Below are 16,527 nucleotides of genomic sequence, written 5' to 3'. Positions count from 1 at the left end.
CGCCCGCCCTACGTGCTCGTTCGCCTCCGTCCGCTGCGCGCGAGCCCGGAGTCCCCGCGGCGGGCGGCGGCAGCGGCGGCGGCGTTGGCAGAAGGCGGAGGCGGCGGAGAGAGCCCGCGGCTGCCGCGGCGACAGCGAGATGGCGGAGACCGTAGCGGACACCCGGCGGCTGATCACCAAGCCGCAGAACCTGAATGACGCCTACGGGCCGCCCAGCAACTTCCTCGAGATCGACGTGAGCAACCCGCAGACCGTGGGGGTCGGCCGGGGCCGCTTCACCACCTACGAGATCAGGGTCAAGGTGAGGCGTCCCGTACCCCCGTCACCCCCACCCGGTGCGCGGCCGCTCGGCCCCACCGCCCCCAGCGGGGCCCCAGCGGGGCCAGCGGCCGCCCAGGCCAGAGTCCCCTGCAGACGCCCCGGGCAGCCTGTCTGCCGGCGGAGGCGTGAGCCCGGGTCTCCGTGTTCGGTGTGCACCGGGAGCAGCCCGCTGGCTCGGTGGAAGGTGCTGGAAGAGGAGGAGGGCGTGGGCAGAGCTCTGCTTGCCTCCCAGGCAGCTCATCTGGGCATGCCATTTGAGTGGAAGAGGTAGATCTTTCCAGAACACTCTTCCCCCAATGGGAACCTAGGTGTGACCGAGGAGGAGGGGGCTGTGCAAAGTTGAAGCCCTCCCTCTCGGTCTCTCTTTTTTTTTCCTGGACGCTTACCAAGACGTGGCCAAGCCGAGCTGAGCTGGTCTTTGCAGGCCTCTCCCAGGCTGCAGGGCTCACCTGGGTCCTACGCTTGCTTCTCCGAGCAGAACTTGATGGGAGTTCACAAGAGCGTGACAGATTTTTTTTTTGGTAGGGCCGAACCAAGCGTTAGCAGGGATGGGAAATGGTTGACCTTAGCGTTCTTGGCTGTCGCCCTGTTGAAGGCCTAGGTGTGGAGAACGTCACCTACCTCGGTACCCTAAATAACACCGGCCTGGGAGAGGGGACCCACTCATTCAAATGGGATTTTTCACTTCAACTGAATGAAGGAATCAGCTGAAGTAGAAGCATGCGTTTAGAATTTCATAGCTGGTGATTTTTGGCAATAAGTAATTTAGATGATTTGAAAGATGCTAAATGAAAATACTGCTTTGCTTTTGCTCTGAAGTTCAGGATTAAGGGTTTTGTCCACATTTAGAAAAAAATTTTTATTTTAGCAATTCATCACTAAACACTAAATTATTAGAAAAAACACCACAGGATAATTTTGGGCTTAGAAGAATCATAACAAGTTACTGTTAGTGTTTTTTAAGTGAAGAAATTTCTCATTAATGTAGGCATTTTTTGTGTGGTAAACAAAATTTGCCACCCTAGGCATTTTTAAGTCGTGTGGCTCAGTAGTGTTAACATATACTTAGGTTGTGAAACTTAACACACTTTTTAAAAATGATTCTTATATAATTAATGACATGGAAAAAAGTTAATCATCATACTTTTACATTTATTTGTTTGTTTGTTTATTTATTTGGTTTTTCGAGAAAGGGTTTCTCTGTAGTTTTGGTGCCTGTCCCGGATCTCGCTCTGTAGACCAGGCTGACCTCGAACTCAAAGAGATCCACCTGGCTCTTTAACCACTGTACTGGGATCAAAGGCGTGGGCCACCACCATCTTGCTTATTTATTTATTTATTTTAAAGCAGGCTCATATGTAGGCCTTGCCTGGGCTTGAATTTACTATGTAGATGAGGCTGGCCCCAACTGCTGGGATTAAAATTGCATATCACCATGTCTGGTGAATCAACAAAGTTGTAAGACATTAAACTTAATAACTTGGTCTTGCAAGCTACTCTTTAAACCCTATAGATACATAAAACATGAGCCAAGTTAGTATTTTGTTCTCCATAAACTGTAAAATTCAGGCTCCAGTACACCTAGGGAAATACTTTTTTTTTTCTCCTCTGTTTTTTTTGAGACAGGGTTTCTCTGTGTAGCCCTAGCTATCTGGAGCTCTGTAGACCAGGCTGGCCTTGAACTCACAGAGATTGGCCTGCCTCTGCCTCCTGAGTGCTGGGTGCACCCGGCTGGAGAATGCACTCTTTCTTTTGTTGTTTTTTGGTTTTTTGAGACAGGGTTTCTCTGTGTAGCTTTGTGCCTTTCCTGGGACTTCGTAGCCCAGGCTGGCCTTGAACTCACAGAGATCCGCCTAGCTCTGCTTCCCAAGTGCTGGGATTAAAGGCGTGTGCCACCACCACCCGGTGAGAATGCACTCTTACACAAGCCTGTTTTAACTTTAGGGGCTAGAGAGATGGCTCAGTGGTCAAGAACACAATTAACTCCTGCAGTAACTTTAGGGGCTAGAGAGATGGCTCAGTGGTTAAGAACACTTAACTCCTGCAGAGGATTGGAGTTCATTTCCCAGTATCCACAGAGCTAGATCCTATCACCTGTAACTCCATGCCCTCTTCTGGTCTCCTTCACACAGCACAGACAGAAGAATCCCCCCTACCACAACCCCCCAGCTGAGGACCGAACCCAGGGCCTTGGGCTTGCTAGGCAAGGGCTCTACCACTGAGCTAAATCCCCAACCCCAGAAGAATTTTTTTTATTAATTTTTTAAGGTGATGATTTTTTTTTTTAAACACTGGGGGTGATTTTTGTCTGTTCTGTGTGGCCTGTCACTGAAAAGCACTTCCTCTTTTGGCTTTATTCACCCACACGTTTTCTCCTTGTGCCAGCACGCAACTTGGCATTCCTGTTTCTGAACTTCCAGAGCGAGTGCTTCCTGTCACACAGTTCAGCTGGATCCACCTCCACTTCCTCCACTTAATAACGTGGTGCTTATCTTGCTGAGTACATTGTTAAATGGATCCTAGTGTGGTAATTCTCTTTCCAAAAATACACGAGCCCTTATTACTAAATAGTGGACCTGACATTTGGATGTAATTATTAATGGCCTGGCCATGTACGTAGAAAAGTCATTTTTAAGAGTGATTAGTGAGTTTGATAATTAAATAAATTGTTTACCTACTCTGGTTTATTTTTATTCTAAGCCCGTTGGTTGTGTGTTAATGTCTAATGGCAGTACTGGCACCCAGTAATAAAACACAGTTGAGTTTTTAATGCTTAGAAAATGCTGTTGGAGTTTCTCTTAGTGTGTAGTGTGTATTGACTGAAAACCCAGGACAGCAATGTAGGAAGACATTCAGGCTTTATTTAAGCAGTACATGATTTTCAAGAGTAATTATGATCTATTAAGGTAGAATAAGACACCTTTAATCCCAGGACTTGCGTGGCAGAGGCAGGCGGGTCTCTGTGTTTGAGGCCAGCCTGATCTACAGAGCGAGTTCCAGGATAGGAGAAAAAAAAGTTAGAATGGCCATGAGATGGATACATTTATCATTTTGTAATTTTATTTATTATTCTTCTAAACTGTTGGTGTTCTTCCTAGTTTCTGCTGCCTGCCTTTGCTGTTGAATTTGCCTGTAGAAAGTCTTTTTATTTTTCAGAGTTCAGGTCCTTAAACTATCTTATAGTTATTCTCTAATTCTAGTCTTGAGAAAAATGTTCAATTTTACAGGGTCTGATTGAAATTGCTCCAATTCACAGGGTAATTTTATCTAGATGGTGGCACTTTATAATACAAGTTTCCCAATCTCCATTTATCTTTTCACGTTTGAGAATAGTGTTTAAGACTATTAGGATCACTTGATTAGTATCTCTCAGCTTCTGAAAATAATTGGCACAGTGTTAATTTTTTTTTTAAAAATTGTTCTAATGGGTAGGTATGGCAGAGAACACCGTAAATGATTAAAGGTCTGGGAAAGCTCATGGTCTGGATTATTAGGCATATTAAAGAGAGGGCTGAAAAGGAAACTCAGCCACTGCTTATGAAGTTTGTGTTAGGTTTATTTAAGTTATTTATTAGTTATTTAAGGTCTACTATAGTACCTGGAGACAATGGTATCAAGCAGGAATAGGCATGAGGTTCTTCCTTGAAGTTGGAGCTAACCTTGGGTTCAAAGAATAAGTACCATTTCCTGGCAGGACAAGTTACAAAAAACCTAAAGTTACACTTCCTTTCCACGAAATGGATCCTTGTTAGTCAAATCTGCCTCCCAGGACTGGATAATATAGTGACTGTCATCCAGTATTCACTCACAGTTTGGCCCTTTCTAAATATAATTATCTTCTAAATGAAAAGTCACAGATAATTACCTTTTTTGTGTTAACTTGCTTCAGTTGACTTAATAAAATGGATGGATTTCCTTATCAAAAAGACTACTTGGTGCCAGGTGGTGGTGGCATATGCCTTTAATCCTAACACTTGGGAGGCAGAGGCAGGGAGATTTCAGTGAGTTCGAGGCCAGCCTAGTCTACAAAGTGAGATCCAGGACTGTTAAACAGAGAAACCTTGTCTCAAAAACAAAAACAAAACAAAAATAAAGACTACTTAGCATGGAAGTATACCTTCATTGAGGCAAGTGTGATATAAAAGGGCCATGTTTTTTGGTACCTAACCAAATTGTCGTTAGACAATATTCAAGTTTAAAGCTTAATACCAACATGGGTTGATAAAAGTTTTAACAAGGGGGATGCTTGGTAGAAGCAGCAGTGTGGCTAGATTTCCAACAGCCTTTTCCTAGCACTTAGGAGGCAGAGGCCAGCCTTCGTCTACATAGGGAGTTCCAGGCCAACCGGGGCTGCATAGTGAGACCATTTCAAGTAGCAGCTTGATAGCATTCATCGTTCTGAAGATGTATAGGTTGTTTTTCCTTCCTTCCTTCCTTCCTTCCTTCCTTCCTTCCTTCCTTCCTTCCTTCCTTCCTTCCTCCCTCCCTCCCTCCCTCCCTCCCTCCCTCCCTCCCTCCCTCCCTCCCTCCCTCCCTCCCTTCCTTCCTTTTTCTCTTCATAGCCCTGGCTCTTCTGGATCTTACTTTGTAGACCAGACTGGCCTTGAACCCAGAGATCCACATGCCTCTGCTTCTGGAGTGCTGGGATTAAAGGCATGGTACCACCACTTCTTGGCAAGTTGTTTTTCTTTGGGTCAGTCCTCTAATACTAAAGTTGGAAATCAGTATTTAAGACTTGCAAGTGTTTTATTAAAGGGTCAACTTAGTAGTTACTGTGATTTCTGAGACAAGCTTTTCTATGGCCCACCAGGCTGGCCTCCGACTCACTATATAGCTGAAGATGGCCTTTTAATTCCCATTCCTTCTGCCTCCATTTCTGATGTGCCGTATTACAAGCCTGCACCACCATGCCTGGCCAAAACAGAATTTCAGAAAATGGAAGTTTTTTGTTTAAAGACAGGGTCTCATTTACCTCTCTGACTGACCTTGAGCTCACAGCCAACCACCTGCCTCTGTCTACCAGATACTGGGATTAAAGACGTGCCACTATGCCCAACTGAAAATCAGACCATTTAAAAACTATATTTATTTTATGTGTACGAATTCCTGTGCCCCACATTCATGTCTGGTGCCTGCAGAGGTCAGAGGAGAACGTTAGGTCCCCTGGAACTGGAGTTGTTAAGGTGTTTGTAAACCACTGTGTGGGTACTGGGACTAGAACCCAAGTTTTCTGCAAGAGCAACCAACAAGTACTCTAAACTCCTGATCCCAAATTAGGTCATTTGATGCCAGAGATAGCAGCCCGATCTCCATAGCTCTTTCAGTTAGTCAGTTAGACATGAATTTGGTTGGTTTCTTATTTGAGAAAGGGTCTCCCTATATAGTCTTAGCTGGCCTTGAACTCACTGAGGTCCTCCTTCCTCTGCCTCCTGAGTGCTGGGATTAAAGATGTGTGCCACCACGCCCAACTGGAATGCTTTCTAATAAATGCTCTATACATTTGAGGTCAATTGTAATTGACCTTTGAAAAATAAATTTTTTGAATTGTGTGTGTGTGTGTGTGTGTGTGTGTGTGTGTGTGTGTGTGAATTTTCTGCCTGCCTGTGTATGTGCACAAGAGAATGTGATAAAAGCAGTGATGGTTAAAAAGGGAGTTCTGTTGTTTTATATTAGACAGAAAATTTGTCTTCTACTCAGAGCAAGCTATCTACTTTTTTTTTTTTTTTAAAGATTTGTTTGTTTACAGTATTCTATTTGCATGTATTCCTGCATGCAAGAAGAGGGCACCAGATCTCATTACAGATGGTTGTGAGCCACCATGTGGTTGCTGGGAATTGAACTCAGGACCTCTGGAAGAGCAGACAGTGCTCTTAACCTCTGAGCCATCTCTCAAGCCCGCAAGCTGTCTACTTAATGCACAAGAGCTGCTATGGTTATAATCTTAAGTATTTTGGTATGGGCTGCAGGTTTTTTTTTTCCCCAAAAAAACAACCTGACATTTATTGAAATGCCAATGCATGCAGAAACCCTCCCAGTTCTCATTCAGGATGCAGACACGTGGTGATGGACAGAGCTGTTGAAGACAGTCACTTCACCAGCAGTACTGCTCGGGCTGCATTTTTGTTTTGTGTTTTGTTTTTCCAAGACAGGGTTTTTCTGTGTAGTTTTGGTGCTTGTCCTGGATCTCACTCTGTAGACCAGGCTGGCCTCGAACTCACAGAGATCCGCCTGACTCCGCCTCCCGAGTGCTGGGATTAAAGGCGTGCACCACCACTGCCCGGCTAGCAGCAGTTTTTTGTTTTATTTTTATTTATGATTTATTTATCTTTATATGAATCGGTGTGAAGGTGTCAGATTCCCTGGAACTGAGGTAATAAACAGTTGTGAGCTGCCATGTGGGTTCTGGGAATTGAACCTGGGTCCTTTGGAAGAACAGCCAGTGCTCTTTCTTAACCGCTGAGCCATCTCTCCAGCCCCGGCTGCAATTTTTTTTTTTTTTAATTTAAAAAATACATGAAACTTTAGTTTTTGGTGTATTCAGATGTTTGAACGCTTTGTAGGAGATTCCAGTGTTGGCATGCTTGAGATCTAGAAGTTGACATCAGTAGGTAAGATGTGCCTAGGAAGAGAGCTGGAGAGGATCTGATTCTGTGCTAGGAAGAGGTGACCTGCAGGTGCCAAGATTGATACCTATTATTTGGAAGTGCCGCCTTAAATATCTAAAGCAACCTCTGGTATAGCGAAGGAGGAGTAAGCCCAGTGTTTGCAGGTGAAGAGGCTGAGACCTATTCCTCTTCATCCCTCTATCCCTTTCTGCTTCTGGGGTGTGTGTGCCTCAGCGTGTGCAGGGTCTTGTTCCTCAGGAGCTGTGTACCTTATTTTTGGTTTGTTTGTTTGTTTGTTTGTTTGTTTGTTTGTTTGTTTGAGACAGGATCCATCCCACTGTGTCACTATGGCTGGCTTGGAACTTGCTGAACTTGAACTCACAGAGATCCTCCTGCCTCTGCCTCCAAGTACCAGGATTACAGGTGTGTACCACAACACCCAGCCAACCACCTTGTTTGGTTTTTCTTTCTTTTTTTTCTTTTTTAATCAATTTATTTATTTAATGCAGAATGCCATTTATTGAAGGAGGGAGGAGGTCTTAAATACAGTCTTACAGCACAATGGGAGAACCCCGGAGGGTAGAAGTTCACTACGATATTTTACAATCTTGCATCTAAGCTGTTAATGCCCATTATGCAGGATACACAAACAAGGATCTTCCCTTAAGCATTCAGGAGGGTGGAACCTGGCAGGGAATTAGCATAGGGAGGGTTTTTCTTTTTGTTGTTGTTTTGTTTTTATTTTTCCTGGAGAAGGGTGTTTCACTTACACCTAGAGCTTGATCCTTGAGGCTGGTTGCCCAGGATCTGCCTGTCTCCGCCTCCCCGGCACCAGGATTACAGGATTTACTCTGCTCCACTCTCACCTGTCCCAGGGGTCCCATTGGTTCCTGCCTGGCAGGTTCCTTACTGACCGAGCTGTCCTCCCAGCCCACATTTTCGCATCTTTGAGTCAGTGTCCCACTATAAAGCTCAACCTGGGCTTGAATTGTGCCTGCATCCTGCCTCAGCCTAACTTAATGCCTCGGCCTCGGTGTGCTTGCATCCAGTAAGTGGAGTTCCGTTGTCCTCAGACCTTGCTGTACTCCTCTTTTTAAGAACATTTTCCTCCAGCAGCCTCATCTGGCTGTCAGGACTTACCCCATAGCAGAAGAGACTTTGCTGATCCTGCCACACTAGACTAGTGTCATTTGTCACGTGCCTTAGTTGCCCTGTTTCATTCATGTCTCACACCAGAGGCTCCTGAAGGACAGACTGTCCTACCCACCCTTGCTCCACACCAGACGCCACGCTTGGCACATGGTGGACACCGGAACAGTGAAGGTTAGGGACGTTAACTTCCGGAGGTCCCAATTAGTAGTGGTGAGATTTACTGGGATGTAAATCTGGACGTTCCTTATAGAGTCCATACTTGTTCGCCACCCTTGCGTATTCTTGTCATGTGGAGAGCTTTTGAGCCCCATTATAGATCCTCTAAACTGGGGGGTGAGGCTTGGGCGGTGGTAGTGTAACAAGCATCCCAGTGAGGCACTTACCACACCTCCCTGGAGATTCTCTTAGTGTGACTACAGTGCTCTCTCACTGAGGAATGCAGACAGTGAGGAAGTCTGAGAAAAGCACAGCCACTATTACGATCGTTAGTAGCCTTGATAAGGATAAAAAAGTTCTGAAAGAGTTACAGCAAATACATGAAACAGAAATGGCACACTCGAACAACAGTGAAGAAAACCATGGTGGTTTTCAAAGATAGATAGAAAACTTGTTTTGAAGGAGAGGCAATTTAAACACTAAGTTAAAGATGTCAGCCTCTTCAGCTTGGGTATTTAAAAAGGAGAGATGCAGACTCTTCACCTAGCTGTAGGAGGGCAGCTCCCACCTTTTAAAAGGGTTCCTATGAGGAGGAGAGAGGGATATGAAACTTGTGGAAAGAAATAGTGAAGAGGAGAAAGACAAAAGCACAGGATAGCTTTGGGAGGACCTGGATCAAAACCCAATGGCCCCTTCTGCCTCCTCCAAAGGGCTTTTTATAACAGTGCCAAGGGGTGGGGCAAAAGACCTCCCCCTTGCTAGATCAGAACAACCACACAGTCAAGTCTAGACCCTTCCAAACACCTGGTAACCATGCCCGTGGTCAAATCGTCCTCTTATGCAGCCCTGCTGGGTAAAGCAAGCTCAGATTCATGTATCCTGAGTAAGTTCTCACTACTATGGGTTTCTACACCTAAGCCAGGTGGCTTGGCCTCTACTATGTGTATTCTGTGTCAAGAAAGTAAGCCAGAAGTCAAGAAAGGCCAGATCCACATGTAAGAAAAAAAATGTTAGATTTGAGTAGTTTCTGTGACTGTTGCTTGACTGATGACTTAGAATGCTGAGTTTACTGAAGCATGCTTGCTATACACCCATTCTGGACATGGTTGCTCTCTCTGTAAACCTGGCACTTGGGAGGCTGGCACGAGGATCAGTAGGAGTTTGAGACCAGCCTGGGCTACATAGTGACTTCTAGGCCAACCTGGGCTGTTCAGTGAGACTCAAAAAACAGACGTTTACACCATCCTGAAACAGGACTAGATTGCTCTGGTCAGTTTTGTGGTGGTAATCTAATTGTACTGAAATATTATTTTGATTGTATGTTAATAAATAAAGTTGTCCGGGGGTCAGAGCTATTAGAGCCATAGCAAGAGTGTGGCGGTGGTGGCACACGCCTTTAATCCCATAGATCTCTGTGTGTTCAGGGATATAGCCAGCATTGGAGACATATGCCTTTAAGACCTAGGGGGCTGTACATTCAGACAGTGACGAGGCAGTCATGTGTTTGGGTTTACAACCAATGAGAAGGCAGAACAACATACTATAAAAAAAACGGACAGACAGGAAGTAGGTCTCTTTCACGGAGCTGGGACAGCAGGAGGAAGGGTGAGATTTTAGCTCTGAGCTCTGACCTCTCGGCTTTCTCTTTTACATTGTTTCTGTGTTTCTTATTTAATAAGACGGTTGGTTACATCTATACAGTTTTGTTTTTGTTTTCCCAAAACAATCCAGTAGATGAACATGTATTATATTAGATGCTTGACTGAAAGATGAGTAGCCCTGAAAAGCTTGGGCTGGACATATTCTCTCCCCGCCCCCCCCCTCTCTCTCACACGCACACACACACACACACACACACACACACACACACACACACACACCCCTTCCCATCATAGTTAACTGAGTTACCCTCTGGTACCCATGTACAAAGTTAGTCATGATGGCGCTGGGGAGGTGGAGCTAGCCCAGCTGGCCAGCCCAGCCTGATCTGAGAGGCCTACGTCCTGGTGAGAGACTCCTGTCTCCATCGTAGATGGATCCTGAGGAGCAGTACTCGAGATTGGCCTCTGGTCTGATGTTGCTGGTGCACACCTTTAATCCCAGCAGAGACAGAGGCAGGCAGATCTCTTGAGTTCAAGGCCAGCCTGGTCTACAGAGCAAGTTCCAGGACAGCCAGGGCTGTACAGAGAGAGCCTGTCTCAAACAAAACAAAAAGATTGACCCCTGACCTCCGCATGAACCAGAGTGCACACACACTTCAGTGTAGACTGGAGGTGGGGGTAATTTCAATTCCAACGTCCTGCGCACGGTGAAAATGTGCATAATGTGTAGTGAGGACTAAGTCGGCCAGGAGGGTGAGTGCAGAAGACAGGCCAGTAGAGGGAGCACCTCTGTTTTCTGTCCTTCCCTGCCTGGGTCCTAGAATATGGGGGATTCTGACCATTCGGTTCCCCAAGACCCCTTGTCACTGTCTACTGAGACCGTGCTCTGCCCTATATTTTTTGTCTTGTCTCCTCCTCTCCTTGGCCCCCTTCCATGGCGCACGCCTTTAATCCCAGCGCTTGGGAGGCAGAGCCAGGCTGATCTCAGTGAGTTCGAGGCCAGCCTGGTCTACAAAGAGAGTTCCAGGACAGACGCCAAAAGCTACACAGAGAAACCCTGTCTTGAAAAACCAAAAAAAAAAAAAGCTCTTCCCTTGTGCCTCTTCTTCACATGACCTCTCTTCCTCTGGTTCACTCCTCTCCCTTCAGACCTCCTCCTGCTCATAGTCCCTTTTCCGCTTCCATGTCCCCCCACACACACACACAAATACACTTAGATCTTCTCACCCATGGGAGAGAGTGGTATTTGTCTTCCTGAGTCCAGCTTAGATCTCGCAACACAGTTCCGTTTCTGATTCTGCTGCCTGTAAGTACCACATTTTGTTTATCCGTGCATCTGTTTCTGTCCACCAAGGCTGTTTCTGCGCACTCGAGGTTGGGCATCGTGCCACTGCTTCTGGTGTGCTGACGGAGGGCCCCATCACTTCACTGATGGACCTCCCTGCTCTAACACCCAGTGACTGCACCAGTTTCCATTCTCCCATCAGTGGAGAAGGGTTCCTCTTCACTCCGTGTCCTTGTTACACATTTCTTTTTTTCATGACAGCCATTCTGACTGGGGTGAGATGGAATCTCAGAGCAGTTTTTACAATTTATTTTATGCATGTGTCGGTTTTGGTACACGTAAGCCATGCTTTCCCTGTGGTCCTGGCGATTGAAGTCAGGGCGTCAGGTGTGGGGGCAAGTGCCTTTACCTGCTCAGCCATCTCCCTGGCCCTCACAGTTGTGTTCCTGATAGTTGAGGATGTTGGACGTTTCATTGGCTGTTCGTATTTCTGTCTTTGAGAGCTGTCTTTTCAGTTTATTGACTGTCTGCTGGTTGGTTGAGTTGGTTCTTGGTGTTGAATTGTTGGAGTTCCTATGCTGGGTGAAAGGAGGGACCGTGACACGTACCCACAACACGTGCCCACGGCTGCTGCTTCCTGTGCTCCTGGTGCTGCCTCGGAGGTTCCTTCAGTGCTCCCAGCTCCCTCTTTTGTGGAGCTTCATCTAGGGAGGCTGGTGGGGAGGGTCAGGACTGAGAACCGTGGTTGTATTAACTTGGCGTGGTGGGCAGACGGTTCTGGTTAGGAGGCACATGCTACTTAGTGAACAGACAGATCGTTTCCAGTTGGATGGGCAGTCGGTCTGTGGAGCGGCCAGATCTGCACAGCTGCAAATGGGGGATGAGACAGAAGCAGGTGAGGGGACCGAGAGGTGAGGGGACCGGCTGCTTGACTCCTGAAGGTCGTTACAGAGGAGGGTGCGTGGGCAGGAAGTGCAGTTGGGTCCCCGGCCTCAGTACTGCAGAATGGCTTTCTGCCTCTCATTTCCCTTCCCTGTTCTCTTACCAGACATAAAATAGCTTGCGTGTGTGCACACGCGTGCTACACTTTTTATCTATTTAACTAGATGGCTACTGTTCGTTTTGGTTAGCATTAAGTGGTGATGGTCGTATGGGGAAAGTACTGCTTCTTTAAACCAGCGCCATTTAGTGGCATGCTGCTTCAACCATTACCTTTGTATTCCAGTGGCTCTTTTGTTCTCATTGTCTCTTATCCAACACATAAAAATCCTCATACCTTATTCCTGGAGAATTTTAATGTTTTCTATTTATCATTGTAAAACCAAGGATGATTCTATAACTTTTGTAAATAGCTCCTACATGTAGAGCAATCTTGGGTTTTTTTTTTGGGGGGGGGGCTTGCTTTTTTTTTTTTTTAAACTAGCTTTGTAGACCAGGCTGGCCTCGAACTCAGCCTCCTGAGTGCTGGGATTAAAGGTGCAGCCATTCATTGCTGCTGCCACCACCCCCGCCAGGTTGCAATTTGTTTTTAAGGAGGGGTAAATTACTCTTTTCAAAAAATCATGAATCCGGGCTGGAGAGATGGCTTGGAGGTTAAGAGCACTGACCGCCCTTCCAGAGGACCCGGGTTCAATTCCCAGCAGCCACATGGTGGCTCACAACTGTAACTCCAGTTCCATGAGTTCAGTGTCATCTTCTGGCCTTAACAGGCACCAGACATGCAAGTGGTATCCATATACACGAAGGGAAAATGTCCATACACATAAGACAAAAAATAATAAATTGTTAAAATGTCTTAACCCATGAATCCTAGGTAATACTCTTATTGAGCCAAGCATCTTCCTGTTTAAATAAACTTGTTTAAAATGAAAAAGAAATTTTTTTTGTTTTGTTTTTTGAGACAGGATTTCTTGGTGTATAGACAAGGCTGCCTTAGAACTAACTTTGTGAGTTCTAGCATCAAACTCAGATCTGCCTGCTTCTGCCTCCCGAGTGCTGGGACTAAAGGTGTGTACCCTCACACATGGCAAAATGAGAAAAAAAATTGGGGTTCTTTATACATATTAATTCCAAGTGAAATGTATAGTTGGCAAAGCTTTTTCTTCTATAAGCTGTCTTTTCACTGTGGTGATTTTCTTTGCTGGGAGAAGCAATTCCTTCCTTCCTTCCTTCCTTCCTTCCTTCCTTCCTTCCTTCCTTCCTTCCTTCCTTCCTTCCTTCCTTCCTTCCTTCCTTTTCTCTCTCTCTGTCTCTCTTTCTTTTTTTGGTTTTTTGAAACAGGGTTTCTCTGTGTAGCTTTGGTGCCTGTCCTGGATCTGCTCTGTAGACCAGGCTGGCCTTGAACTCAGAGATCCGCCTCCCCGGTGCTGGAATTAAAGGCGTGTGCCAACTCCGCCCAGAGGGAGAAGCTATTTTATTTTATTTGTGGTATTGGAGATTAAATCGGAAGCCTCAGGTATATCAGGCAAGCATCTTGTCCCCAGTCAAGAATCTTTTAACGTGGCAGAGAAATGGCTCAGTGGTTAAGAGCACTTGCTCTTGAGAGGACCCCGATTCATTTCCCATGTGGCAGCTTACAGCCACATTTAACTCCAGATCCAGGGGATCAGATGCCTTCCTTCTTCTACCTCCAGAGACTCCAGACACACATGTGGTGCAGAGACATCTATGCGGACAAACAGCTCACATAAAAATATTTTTATTGCCAGGCGGTGGTGGCACACGCTTTTAATCCTAGCACTCGGGAGGCAGAGCCAGGTGGATGGATCTCGGTGAGTTCGAGGACAGCCTGGGCTACAGAGCGAGATCCAGGACAGGCACCAAAACTACACAGAGAAACCCTGTTTCAAAAAACAAAAAACAAACAAATTTTTTTTTTTTTTTAGTTTTTAATTCCATTCCATCCTACTTGCCAATTATTAGAATTGTTTCCTTCATTGTTGGAGTCTTTTTTAGAAAGTCTGGGTCTGCCTAAATCTTGAAATGTTTTACAGGTGTTTCCTCTAGTGCCGTGGTACTCAACCTTCCTAATGCTGGGACCCTTAACACAGCTTCTCATGCTGTGGTGACCCCCCAACCATAAAAATGTTCATTGCTACTTCATAACTGTGATTTTGCTATTGTTATGAATCGTAACGTAAATATCTGATATACAGATGGTCTTAGGAAACCCCCGTGAAAGGGCATTCGACCCCTACCCAGAGGGGTCACGACCCACAGGTTGAGAACCACCGCTCTAGCAGTTTGCGTTTCAAGTCATATATTCGCTCTGTGGTGATTTTGTGCAGGCTGAGAGAGCGTTCTAGGTGCATCTTTGACATGTGCACATCTGATGCGTTTCCCCGGCATCATCTGTTTGTCAGAGAGCAGGTGTCTGGAGCTGTGGCTGTCATCCTTGCTCTGCCTGTCTGCCTGGGCTGGGTCCGTGGTGTCTTGTTCCTGGCTCTGGTGTGATTGGGTTCAGCATTGGGATGGGTGGCTGCAGCATAGCTTTCTGCTAAGGGGTGCTTCGGCTGTTTGGGGTTGTTCCTGTTTCGTGTGAAGCTTGAGATTGTCTCTAGTTCTGTGAGGAATCTTTTTGACATCTTGATGGGGATTTCAGTAACTCTGTGTGCTTTTGGTACTAGGGCCGCTTTCACAATAGTGATCACACCGATTTGTGAACATAGGTGCTCTTAACATCTCCTGGGGTCGTCTTCAATTTCTTTGGTGTTTAAAGTTTCTTTGTAGCAATCTTCCACCTCCTCGATCACCCCCTCCCCACCCCTTTGTCTTTTTAAGGAAGTCTCACTGTGTAGCTCTGGCTGTCTCGGAACTCCCTGCATAGACCAGGCTGGCTTGAACTCACAGAGATCCTCCTCCTGCCCCTGGATTACAGGTGTGCGCCACCACTGTTCCTGGCTACCTAGCTTATTCCTAGCTTGTTGGTTTGTTTTGTTTTTTGAAGCTCTTATAAGTGGGATTTTTTTTCCTGATTTCTTTGTCAGCAGGTTCATTATTGCTGTACTAAAAAGCTCCTTATTTTTGTATGCTGATTTTGTATCCTGCTACTTCACAGAAAGTATTATCTGAGTTTCCTGCTGGAGTCTTTAGAGGCTTTTGTGGAGGATTGTGTTGTCTGCAAATAGCAATAATTGAACCCCTTCGCTTCCTATTTTTCTATCCCCCTGCTTCTTCCTCTTGTCTCACTCACTGCTCTGGTTAAGGCTTCTTCCTCTTGTCTCACTCACTGCTCTGGTTAAGGCTTCTTCCTCTTGTCTCACTCACTGCTCTGGTTAAGGCTTGCAGTGCTGTATTGAATAAGAACAGAGCGGGCCGTCTTCCTGATTTTAGTGGACACGCCTTTTCAGTCTCTCACCATGTCTGTTGTAGGTCTGCCCCGTGTAGCCTTGATTGTGTTGACCTCATTCATACTAATAGAGGTTGAAGTGATGGGATTGCTGATCTGAAGATGGGAGAGGTTGCCAGGGCTAAGGGGTGCAGTCAGCCTCTAGAAACTAGAACGCTAAAAGGGGTTTTCCCCTGGATCATCCAAAGAAAGTCAGTGACACTGATTTTAGAACTAACCTCTTTTTTTAAGTTTTGTTTTTACCTTTTTAATGATTTTTAAAACTTTTTATGTGCATTGGTGTTTTGTCAGACCCCTAGAACTGGGGTTTCAGGCAGTTGTGAGCTGCCGTGTGCGTGCTGGGAATTAAACCCAGATCCTCTGGAAGAGCAGCCATCTCTCCAGCCCTTCAAGCTAACTCCTTTAAAGATAGTAAACCTGAGTTTTTGGAAGGTGTTGAGTTCCTCATAAGATGTTCCAGGAGCAACAGAGAGCTAATGATAATGGTGCCCGCAGCCTCAAAGACTCAGTAAGGTCTGACTAGGCCTGAAGCTAATTCTGAACCTTGATCGGAAGGTCGCAGCTTTATGTCACTTCTTCTCCAGCTGTCTAGCATCATTGGCTTTTGTCCCTTTCCTTCTAGTAAGCCAAGATATTTGGCCAAGAATTCTGAAAATACTTTTCTTTGGGAGTCTGGGGATGGGCCTCAATAGATAACAGTGCTTGCCTAGCATGTACAAAATTCTGAGTCTGATCCCTACCACCGCATAAACCAGGCCAAATCTGTAATCCAGCAGAACAGATGATGAGAAGTTCATGTTCAGGGCAGGAGAGGTAGCTCAGCTGGCAATCCTGAGTGTAATCCCTAGTACCACCTAAAAACGTCAAGTCATCTTCAGTTGTGTAGTAACTTTGAGACCAGTCTAGGATACAGGATACCCTGTCTTGATATTTATCTGTCCCCTCTCCCCACCCCACCCCCATTGGGGATAGAGCTCAGTTACAGAGCACTTGCCTAGCATATCTGTGTTCAGACTGAAAAAAACAAACCTTTTTTTCCTCATTAAAAAAAAAAAAAGT

At 45.8% G+C, this 16,527-nt stretch overlaps 1 protein-coding gene across 2 annotated transcripts in view; it reads left to right on the top strand.

Annotated features, from left to right (window-relative positions):
- The first annotated feature begins 10 nt into the window (after nt 1-10).
- The window catches only part of Snx3 (sorting nexin 3), a 35,438-nt gene continuing 18,921 nt past the window's right edge, over nt 11-16,527 (top strand). Inside the window, exon 1 of one of the 2 annotated variants that reach the window (XM_006982764.3) lies at nt 11-301. In XM_006982764.3, the coding sequence (XP_006982826.1) occupies nt 140-301 (162 nt within the window). In that variant the 5' untranslated portion in view covers nt 11-139. The remainder of the gene's footprint in view (nt 302-16,527) is intronic. The other variant, XM_076552385.1, reaches the window with a different exon arrangement.

This window comes from Peromyscus maniculatus, chromosome 16, assembly GCF_049852395.1.
Source record: "Peromyscus maniculatus bairdii isolate BWxNUB_F1_BW_parent chromosome 16, HU_Pman_BW_mat_3.1, whole genome shotgun sequence".
Classification (NCBI taxonomy): domain Eukaryota; kingdom Metazoa; phylum Chordata; class Mammalia; order Rodentia; family Cricetidae; genus Peromyscus; species Peromyscus maniculatus.
Note: the sequence above shows the minus strand (reverse complement) of the source record. Positions and strands in the feature narration are given on the sequence as shown.